General features: G+C 42.3%; 1 protein-coding gene across 1 annotated transcript in view; it reads right to left on the reverse strand.

The window, feature by feature from the left end:
• Positions 1-11,443, reverse strand: part of PREX1 (phosphatidylinositol-3,4,5-trisphosphate-dependent Rac exchange factor 1) — a gene marked incomplete at its 5' end in the record, with an annotated part of 86,981 nt that overhangs the window by 20,186 nt on the left and 55,352 nt on the right. The window contains 5 exons of the mRNA XM_010145375.1: positions 1,179-1,350; positions 1,797-1,933; positions 2,279-2,364; positions 3,273-3,421; positions 6,096-6,195. Of these exons, the coding sequence (XP_010143677.1) occupies positions 1,179-1,350; positions 1,797-1,933; positions 2,279-2,364; positions 3,273-3,421; positions 6,096-6,195 (644 nt within the window). The remainder of the gene's footprint in view (positions 1-1,178; positions 1,351-1,796; positions 1,934-2,278; positions 2,365-3,272; positions 3,422-6,095; positions 6,196-11,443) is intronic.

Genomic DNA, 11,443 nt, shown 5'->3' on the forward strand with positions numbered 1-11,443 from the left:
AAGAGAAACCTGTTGAGAGGTATTACTAAATGCGAAGACAACCTTTGGCTCCAGGAGTCTCTGAACTACATACTGCTAGAGGTTGGGAGAACAGTCTGAGGAAGACATTTGCTGCTGCCCACTGCTGGAGACAGTGACAGAGGTTTAGACAATTCACCCGCTCCAGTCCGCATTCTGATGTTCTTCACGTGTGCACGCACACATCCATGCACAGGACACTACTTTTAGTTCTGTTCAGCATTCAGACACACAGACCCCAGCAGGTGCTTTCAAAGGGAAGTGAAGTGTGTTAATCTCAGAGTTGTGTTGTTTGTGATGAGCCTCTGGAAAACCGACACTTCCCACTTGCCCCACACAATTTTGGGAAATGCATTTTCTGTGCAGCTGTAAGACTGAGATGGCAGGGCAAGGGTGAGGTGAGGAGATAACATCTTTTACACACGGCAATGCTACGATCGCCAGAGAACAGATTTAAGTTACAGTCAGATTGAGACTTGCCAGAGAATTGCTCACATGCCTCTACCAGGGCACTGCTCCGGCTGTTCCATCACAGAGCTGCGCTGCTGGACCGTTACACTGCCACGTCCAGCAGACCTTAGCTGGGATCTGCACAGGTGTGCCTCTGTTCGTGGAGAGGCTGCCAAGGGCATTCAGACCCAGGCTCGGTTCTTTGGATTGAATCCGGCTTTGGTATTCTCCCCTAACATCTACTTTTCTGAATAAGCTCTCAACATAAAGCAGTGTATTTTATGAGTTACACTTTCCTGAATTGGGGGAAATACACCCACACCTTTTGCTGACACAGAGGTAACATGCTCTGAAAACTTGCTCCAGATACAAGTAATTTAAATTCTTAATCTTTTATTTTAAATGACAGAAAACACAGATTAATCTAGGAGGAGTTACTTGCAGAACTTCCCTCTCCAGCTGTTACTGCGCATGAACTCCTGGTTTGCATGGGCTACCAAATGATTCTAAAAGGGCTGAGCATTATTTCTGTATGTATCTCAATTTTTCTTTTTCTCCTGAATAAACTGCAGCTTGAGGCTACTTTCTCTGGCAGACCTCATTCTATTACTAAATACGAGAGATATTTACACTTTACATTCCTACTGCAGTTTTCCTTCCTGAAGCCCTGAACCATCCCCTAGGTTTGCTTCCCCCATGAGAATCTTTACCTGATTCCTGTTGGCTCTTTTGCAGAGGATCCAATTCTGCACCTCCTTCCAGGGACGAGTCATCTTTGCTGGAGCCAGGGTGAGTGCCATTCAGATACGCAGCGGATGCTGCTTGCTGAACTCTGTCCTCTTCAGCATCTTCATGTGTTCTGTACACCCACTGGTACAATCCCTTCCAAGAGATACAGGCTTCAGCCATGACTTCAGTACAAACGCCCAATCTCTGTATCTCTGGACTGCAAAGGTAAATCTAGCTACCCGTTTTATGTCTTCTAAGTTGGCTCAAATATCAACATCCTCCCAGCTTTCCTCTGAACTTCAGAGAATATAAAATCTAAATCAAGATCTGGGTGATCTTCTAGTTTCAGCAACAGTTAATATTTATCACTGTTTGCAAGTATGAATTGGCTTACCTATTATTTGTAGGTGTTTTGCAACTATAGGCAACTGTATCAGCTCCTTCAGTTATACTAGGACCTTGGCATGGGTGTAAGTAAGTCAAGAGAGACATGTATACGTTGTTTTCCTGAATATTTAGTGAGCATAAAGCACAGAAGAAGGGGAGGACAGAAGAAGGGCAGGAATTAAAGTACTTCCTTTGAGGCTTTGTATTCATACCAGTGCTTCCTGTTGCCTGGTCCTGTAGGCTGTAAAGTGCTCCAGAACTTCCACATAATTTCCATGTGTGGCATTATTCCCATTTACTTTCAAAATACACTGCCCTGGATGAAGGCCAACAGCTGCAGCCTCAGAACCTCAAAAATCAACAGGAGAGGAGTTAGACAGCAAAGCCACCTGGCTGTGGAAAGAAAACTGGAAAGGGTGCAGAGGGTTTCTGGTGAAGAAGAGTAAGAAGAAGAGCTCATTGAATGCTGTCATGCTTTCGCTACTAAGTACTTATTCGGAGAGCTCTGTTGTATAAGGAAAACATCATGCATCTATCCTTCATATTTTCAGTAGTGCTGGGAAAAACAATGAAACCTGGATCGATCTTCGCTGATACGTGGTATGTGTATACATATATACACACACACTTCATGTACATGTGTATATATTTAGCTGTACTCCAGGCTTAGCTGTACCACAGCCTTTCTTCTCACCTCTTCCTACTGCATGAACATACGGTGGTGCTGCTCCCCGAATCTGAAAGCAAAGCGCTTCAGGACAATCTGGGATTTTAATAATCCTGCAGGTAAAACAAGGAGAAGAGAAATCAGCATTTTAAGTTCGGCTGCCAGAACTCTGGCCAGGTCTGCCAGCACCTTTCCCTGGCATTCACAACCATGTTTTGGATTAAAGAAAGCACCCATACAGTTTACAAATTAATAACGAATAAATAGACCTGAAGAAATCATCCTCTCCATCTTCCTTCTCCAAGGCAGATGGGAGATTCTCTTTGTTAATTAAAATTCAGCACTTTCAAACTTATTACATCTTTAAGTGAATAACACGGAACAGAAGCTTTCTATGGTATTTATATTCACTTCCATTTCTAAGCAGCTGTGCTGACTTATACCCACTGAGGATCTTTTCCATTAAAAATAAAAAAAGACTGGACAAGACATCCTGAACTAGAATTCAGCATCAGGTGCTCATTGAGATGTTCAATTCTATGGTAAATTCTGGGATTACAGAAACTACTAATGCACAAGACATTAACGAGGCCAAGCCTCATTATAAGATACAATAATGGACTGAAAAACTGTAAGGACTGATATTGTTAGAGTCATCCAAAAATAAGCCAGGCTTTAAGGGGGCAGAAATTGCTTTCCCTTGCACGTATATTAGAGCCTGAGGAGCTTCACACCTGAGACAGAAGGACAACTCTTGTGAGTCCGTTCTGGTTGTGCACAAGGAAGCCCAAAGTGAACTGCAGTGTAAAGAGAATACATCCTAACCTGTTCTAGAAGCACAAAGCTCAACACTAAAACCACCCTGTGATGCTCGTATCTTTCATTTATATCCTATGTCTTCCTGTAGAACAGCTCCTTCATAACAAAGTGTTTACACAGTTTTCACTACAAACTGTGTAAGAAATATTTAGTAATTGATGTTTCTAGATAATATTTTCTGTCTGCCCATCTCATCACTTACTCTTTCGATTTGGTGGCTACCAGAAGCCTAAGTGGTCTTCGTGAGCTGAAGGACTGGTTTAAGATGGTTTCCACTTCTGAAAATGGGCGTAGGAATATTAAGTCCTCATTGATGGAATAGATTTTTCTTCCCGCCTGCAGGCCAGCCATCTGCAAGTGAGACAAATACCACAGGAAACTTGTGCATCTGGGACCCCTATCTGGGCACAGAATCACAGCCAATCCATGAACGTACCAGGAACACAGTCACGTATCAAACCCCACAAACCAGCAGTTTGCCAATAAAAATCTGCTACTCTACTGGGCTATAACTAACGGGGTTACGGAAGATGAGACAGCACTTCTCTAAGATTAAAGACCCTATAGCGTCATAGTGCTTCTCAATTACTGATGCTCCTTATGACAACTCAATGCAGTTGTCTGGATCAGGGCCACTGTTCTCCCCAAAGGCCAGCAGCTTGCTATTTGCTGTTCATCTGCATGGCCACTGGCCAACTGGCTGCTTGTTGAACACGCTCCGTTCAAACACTAGACATCTGCTTGTCAGTTGGCTGTTCAGAGTAAGACAGCAACCACACCTCCCAAAAGGATGATTTTTTCACTGTTGCTTCCTTTTGATGGAGTAACATTCATAAAACAGCCACAATCAACATCCAGTGAGCTGGCTTAGAAAGGACAGTAAGGTACAAACTGACACAGGAACTTGGGATGGGCATGGGATGTGCCACAGCCCGCACCAACCAACTGCTACGTGATTTTTTGTGACTCTCCGTCTAGGTGAGCTGAACAAGTGTTGATAGTCACCAGCAGCTGCTACCAGGAGGAGGGTGGGGCGGGACAATTCCCACAGGTCAGAGTCCCAGGCTGAGAAGCTGCTCATCAGCAGGATCAGGAGAGAAAGCACGCGAGTAGTGCCCACTATGGCAGTATTCTATCCAGGCGCCAAGACCGAGGAGCCGAACACACACGCCTGGTGAAGAGTTCCCAAGCTGCAGTTCAAGTGCCCCACCAGTGCAGGCCTTTGATGTTCCAGCAATTCTATTCTTAACAACTTTTAAACACAGTTTGGGAGCTGCTTCTGGCAAAGGCAAATCCAACAGCTCTCAAAACAGTCTCTGAAAAATAATGAGAAGGAAAAAAGACACTAATAATAGAAACAACGATGCTTGGCATCTCTGATTTTGGATAAAACGCCCGAAGACCCTTGCTGCGCAGGCGTGAAGCTGAATGCTGTGTGCCATCACAACCCGTGCGTGACAGTTTTGCTCCAGGTATACTAGGAAAAAGAGATCGCAATCCCAGGCTCAAACTGAACATGTTAGTCTGGAATAAAACTGTACAAGTAATAGATTTGTTCCCACTTAACTGATGATCCTGGACTCTCGCTCTGGTCTGCAGTCTGACAGTCCTAGTGAATGCGACACGCTGTGATGGGCACTGTGAAGCAAAGCTGCGTGTCTTAATTTTTGTCCCTAAGGAGCATGACAGCAGGCACAGGGTCCCCAAATGGCCTGCAGCTGCTGAGCCACCCAGAACTATGCTGGATACCTTTCTAGTGTCAGAAGGGAATTCTAAAAGCCCAAGAATGTAACGAAATGCGTTACTGTGGGACCTCAGGTCTTTCCGGAATGTGCTGACAGCCCTCTGGTGCAGACACACACAGATTTAGGTTTTTTCTGGAGCAGTATCTTAAGATCAAGCTGAAAAGATGGGCTTGTGGTCACAGATAGTTTGACTTGGAAGATCAAGAAAAAGATTCCTTAGAAAAAGCTGTGCTTCTGTTGTCTTAAAACACAAACGATTTGCAGGCTATTCCACAGGCACCCGGCCAAAGCGAGGGCAGAAGGATTATCTGCCAGGCAATGCCTTACAGCAGAGGTTTAGATTAATAAAATCTTTGGACAACCTTTGTTGATTTTGAGCATGAGGTAGAACATAGGATTGGTTTATTTGGTGGCCATAAATAAAATAAACGAGAATCAGGAGTACTGAAATCATTTAATTCTAACATTAAACTTCAATTCAACTTCCCATCTGACATTCTCGGCTTGCTAAAATCAGTCTGTCCACTGCAGCTGTTTGCATTGGGCCAGTCATCCAGGAGTTATCTGAAGCCTAAAGCAGAGCCCAACAGATGAATGTGCACGTGAAAAAATCTTTTATCTTTAAAAAAAAAACCCTCTTATCTTTATAGGTGCTAAAAGGCACCTAAAGAACTTTTTTAAAAAAAGACTTTCGTCTGCCTGTGCCTTATTTCAGTAAATGGAGAGTCACATTCTGTTGTCCACTCGAGGGTTTTGTATGGATAAAAAAATTATTATGAAACAGGTAGATCCTGCAATATTTGGGCCATATATGTGCCTCAAAGAATCAAAGCAAATATATTATGTAGAGCTCTTAAAAAATACCAGGGAGATAAATGAGTGTAAGTTTCGTAAGGAAAAAATACAAAAGTCAAAATACATCTTCCACTTAATAAACCTGTTTCTCATTGAGAATCTCTGCAATCCCAAGACAATGTTACTTTTCCTCGCTCCTCAAATTCCAGTTGCTAATGGACCCGAGGTATGCCATAATCACACTCAGGTACTGCTGTTGTCCTGTCGCTTATCAAAAATGTTCGGCACATCACCCCACAACGCAAAACACTGAGCAATTTACAGATGGCTTATTACCACAGGAATCGTGGAAGACACCCAATTTTCTATTAGCTGCCTTTAAATTAAAACAGACTTTAAAAGGATGGGTTTGTCCCTTTTCAAAGCACTGAAACACTCTTACGTACCAAACCCGAAATATTTATGAATATCATATGTTATGTTACCTCTGCAGAAGACCCTCGTCGAACTGACTTCACCACAGTTGCTTTGTTCTTTTCTTCTATGTCAAATCCATAGTCATCCTCTTCCGGTAAAATCTTAAAAAGAGCACAAGGTGATGCTTCATAAATACCGAGCTAGCTGAAAACCTGACGGGTGGAGATGAGAAACTGGACTTTTCATTGCAAGACACAATTGACATAGACTTGTATATCTTAAGGCTGAAAGGGACTACTAGATCATTTGGTCTGATCAACTACGTAAGACATACAATTCAAACTGGTTACTTCTGCACTGAGCCCTTACTGTACTGAAGCAAAATTTCCAGAGAGTTATCCAGTTACGATCTGCAGTTTTTAAGAAAGGAAAAAAATCTATTTCCACCCTTGAGAGCTTGTTCCAATGGTTAATCAACTCTTCTGTTAGAAATTGCATTTGGTTTTAACTTCTAGGCCTTCATTCTTCATTAGACCTTTCACTTTTAGATTATGGAATTCATCAATATTCAGTATTTTCCATAGGTGAACACACTTACAGATCAAAGTGTCCTCATTTATTTACTTTTAAAAGTACATCCCAGGTACCCAGTGTTGAACAATCTTTCAGTCCCTCTTAGCTATCAGTTTCAGATAAATCGGGGATCTCAGGCCTATTTCTCATAGATAACACTACACACTATACCAATCTGTGTAACAGTTTGCTGGATAAAACTCTGGATGACCAGTGAGAGAACAATTTCTGACATCATCAGGTCCCTGCTCTGCAGAACGGGCACATTAGCTTTGTGTTAGGGGAAAAATACAAGGCTCACGTCACGTGCTCAGTTTGTACCTTTTACGGTTGAAAGAAGACTTGGTAGTTCTGCTACTGAGAATCTGCTGCTTCTTATTTGCGCTGAGGTCACACAGACCTGCCTTATAAATATTTTTTAGAACCATATAAATCATGGCAAATATATGTTTCACTCATCCTTTTGTACTGGTTTATTAACAATGAAAAAAAAGCTTAATAACTAATTTCCCAATTCTAAGAAAGTAAAGCAAGCCTGGCCACTCGTAAACGGACAAGTGGTAATTCTACCTGATAAACATCTTGCATTTGAGCAAACAGTACACATTTAAGAACCATCTGATAAATTAGAACTGAGTTAAAAGGAAAAATAAAGCCAGCTATAATCTAACATGCCACTGGGGGAAAAAATTACTGAGAATTATTTCCTTAATTCTGATGATTTCTGCACTACTTCACTAGAAAACGGACAGTATTTTGAAGTCAATGCCATCAGCTTGTAAGCTTTGTCCTTTTACAGGAATTCAACGGAGGGAAAAAATCCTTTCCTGCCATACAGGAGCCATACAGGCATGTTAAAAAAATGCATGACATAATATATCTGCAGGGAAAAACATCCTCATCAGATAATGCTCAGATTAAACAATGGACAAGAAAGTGAAAAGACTGAGAGATGAAGTTTGCCATTCTTGGGTATTTCTAGGAAAACACTTTCAAAAGCAATACTATCTATGCATGTTAAATAAAAGGACAGCTTTGAAAAACGGGGTATATCACTGGTTAGATTTTCAGTGTGCAGATGGAATGAGTTTCAGTCCCATACAACAGGTATGTCTATCACTGCACATTTGGGATTAAATAGAAAATTTCTAGGATAGCTCTCCCCTCCGACTCCCATTCTACATTTGAAGGGACTGTTCAGTTTCTTTTGTTGGATTTGAAAGCATATGTGAAAAGTACATTTAAAAATTTGGAGGTATCAATTTGCCAGACTTAAGAAGCCAGCAGCTACCCAAACCTACGTCATCTCTTGGGTGCAGCTTCCATTACTGTGCATGAAGATCTTCTAGATGCTATCAGTTTTAATAACCTATCTTTCTCTGCTCATTAGTACTGCAAAACTATTGTTTGAAAGCAAAGAACCAAAATACTTCTAAGAAACCCCAAGTGCTTCACCATTTGGAACTTTATCACCACATTGTAAAGAAAGAATTGTTTCCTTCTGTACCCTGACACTCGTCCTGGAGACACTCTCTTATGAAAAGGCAGACTATAGATAACAGTCCATCTGCAACACCTGGAGAAGGCGAGGAGTCGTTCTTTATTAGGAACTAGTAATACCGTGTCATTCCACAGCTGAACACCACTGCTCCCTAAGGAGTCCAAAGCAATTAACTAACTTGCCACTTCCATGAATTATCTTTGTGCCCCTGAAATCCAATCAGTTTTCTGAACGTAAGGCAGCAGCTGTTTAATCTTGAAAGACACCCACGTTAAAAAATAAGATGTAGGAGAAGTAAGCACGTTTAATCAAAACCAGAAGGCAAATGTAGTCATAACATATTCAAAGAGAATTTTGTCACGGGGGTGGGGGAAGTGGGAGTGGGGAGACGAAAAGCTGTGCAAAGAACAGCCTATTTCCACCTGTATCATGCAGAAGCCAGAACTGCCAGCCTAAACCCTGGGGGGCATCAGCAGGCAGACCAACCACCTTTTCCTACACTACGGTCCAGGATGCACATCCTTCTCTCACCACCTTCCCTATAGTTCTCCGGCATAAATCCTTCTCTGTTCGACATGTTTGAATGGTCTGAGTTGGTTAAGAATTTCTTAAGGAGCAGTGACTGATCAGATAATGTCAAGTCTGAATGCTTCACAAAACTGGTGAGGTTTCTGTGGCTCTCAGCAGCATCCATTTGAAGGGAGCTATTTTCCTGCCACCTCATCTCCTAGCTTGTTCCAGACTCCCCGGCCTTTCAGAAGTCCACAGCTCTAGGGCACTAAAACAAAATTTCAAAAGACAAAATTCCTTTCCAACGAGACGCTCCAGCATCTAAGCCACCTCTACTGCTGTCATCTTTAAAGGTAAGTTTTGCCACATTAGCAAAATAGGCTTATATAAAAGCAAAATGACTCAAAGTTTCTTCTGGTTTGTGAGCTTTGAAATTGAGTTCTGAAACAGAACTGTTCATCGTGAACAGTGAAAGATTTACAGCCTAAAGGATGTTTTTCACTTCAGAGTTCACTGTAATTTTTAGTATCCGAACCCACTCAAAGCCCTTATCTGGCCACACGCAGCTGGGTGACGGATGCCTCCTGTTACTGACCTGCCAGCCTGTCTGCTTGGGAGATCAGAAACCCCTAGAGAACGGGCTCTTTTTAGTGGCTCTCTTCCCAGGGGAGATGTAAATCAATTATTCGAATTCTCAAGCTGCAACAGACTCTGCTGCATTAAGTATAATGAAGAACAACGGGAAATCTCTGTTTTGCTCTCTCTGCTGAAATTTTGTAGAGTTCAGTCATTTTATATTAGCACAACACACAAAAATAATTCTGAAATGATTAAAGATGGAAGGGATTTTTATTAAGGGCCAAGTATGGCTTTGAGTAATACAAACTACTATTATTTATTAGAATAAAAGAAATGCATTCCATACTTTTATAAGAATTTTAAGGTGAGTGCCATGTTTACTGGATTACCGGGTTTAAAATGGAAAAGACATGAACTCAAATGATAATACTATTTGATATCTAAAAACTTCATATCTGAAGTGCTGAATTATAAGGGCACTTCCATTTTCCAAGCTGATTCTAGATGTAATAGCAGTGGCAAAGCCCTGTGGATGGATGATATTTAGCATCCTAATTTTCAGATGGTAAACTGAGGCATGGAGTGACATAAGGTCTTGCTCGAACTACACAGTGAGTTCATGTGAGAAGTTAAATTAAAACCCAGGGCTGAACTATAGCAGCTGCTCTACCACCTGATGACCCCCCCCAGCAGAGAAGGGGGATTGGGAAAAGGAGAGAGACCCACAAGCTGAAATGGAAACAGGTATAATGAAACAGCCGAACTACTGCCAATATAAAGCATACAGTTACACTCAGCCCAGTGAATGTACGGTGGTCACATAAACATGAAAGCAGATCTCAGGAGCAGGATGGTACCTAAGTCCCTCCAGGGATGGGGAGAAGCAGGATCAGGAGAAGCCGCCCTCTGCTCTGTGAACTTCCCCCTTCATACTGCATGTGAGGTTTATGGTCTGGGATACGCCTGTAGCCAGTGCGGGGCAGCTGCCCTGGCTGACTGGAAACTGCTAACGGCCTGCAGACCACGGCTGGCCTAGGAGTCTCCCAGCAAACCCAGGGCAGAAGCTCTCACTTCTGTGCTCAAATCACCGGCTTTCATCAAACACGTGCAGCACTCAGACCCTGCATGAGCTGAACTCCAGCATACCACAGCCCTGCCCTGGCTGGGAACTCAGTGGGACACAGCACCTTCTCTCTCCTGCAACTACTGCAACACGCTACTGAGAATAAGAAATACGGGATGCCCCAGAGGAACGTAGGAATGTCACACGTCTGGAAGGTTGTTAAGGTTTAGACTTTCAGGCCAGACCTCCAACCCAGCACGACAGTTTTGTGAATGCTACATAAAACATAAAAAGAAATCACTGGAAGTGCTTTTCTTCCAATAAAGAAGAGATCAGGTACGTGATGCACTAGCGGCTTCAGGGGACTCCAGCACTGCACGTGCATTAAACCTTGTAGGCAACTTTGATGGAGGCCCTTGTCTGATATTCAGCTCCAACTAATGGATTAATTGGTGTTGTGGCTGGCTTGGGCTAACAAGTAGAGGTGCTGATCACAAGTTAACAGCACGCTGCAGTAACCGAGTCACAATGCTTGGAGTCAATCCAAAACACAAATTCTCTTCAACTATGCAAAGAATGTTGTATATTTTTTCAGTTTGTCAAGATTTATGTCCTTCAGTGGGAAACAATTGCACAAATAAATGAGTATTAGATTTTATTTGAAGTGCATTTTTTCAGACCGAAAGCACTTTTTTCCCTGGCATTTCCAACAATGTACTTGCCAAAGTTTTTGTTGTTTTCGGTTTTCAAGGGCAAGCTCTCCTCTGATACAGCGAACTTAGATGAAGGAAGTGGGGGAAGCTGTGCATTAGACAGACAGGATTTCATGGCAGTAGAAAAGCATGTTTCAAAAGCCAGTTCTGAGGAAATTCCTTTAAACATCCTATGGTGGGATTGGGGGTTGGGAGGGATCAATCCCCTATCCTGATTGTAAAGAGGCAAGTACTGATGTTCCACAGACAGCAAGAGAGCTCGAATCCCGAGGCTTTAACTGCTAAACACAGAACACCACAGAAGTCAGGCACAGATTTTTTTGTGGGTAAGTATAATACATTTACTGTACTGCTATTTGTGGAGTCTTCTTTACAAACCGTCATAATTTTCCTTCTCGCTCTCCTCTAGTATAAGACAATATGAATTTCACAGAAATATCAAGGTTTACATTAACATATTTCTTACCAGAAGACTCT

This window comes from Buceros rhinoceros, unplaced genomic scaffold (assembly GCF_000710305.1).
Source record: "Buceros rhinoceros silvestris isolate BGI_N320 unplaced genomic scaffold, ASM71030v1 scaffold10781, whole genome shotgun sequence".
Lineage (NCBI taxonomy): Eukaryota > Metazoa > Chordata > Aves > Bucerotiformes > Bucerotidae > Buceros > Buceros rhinoceros.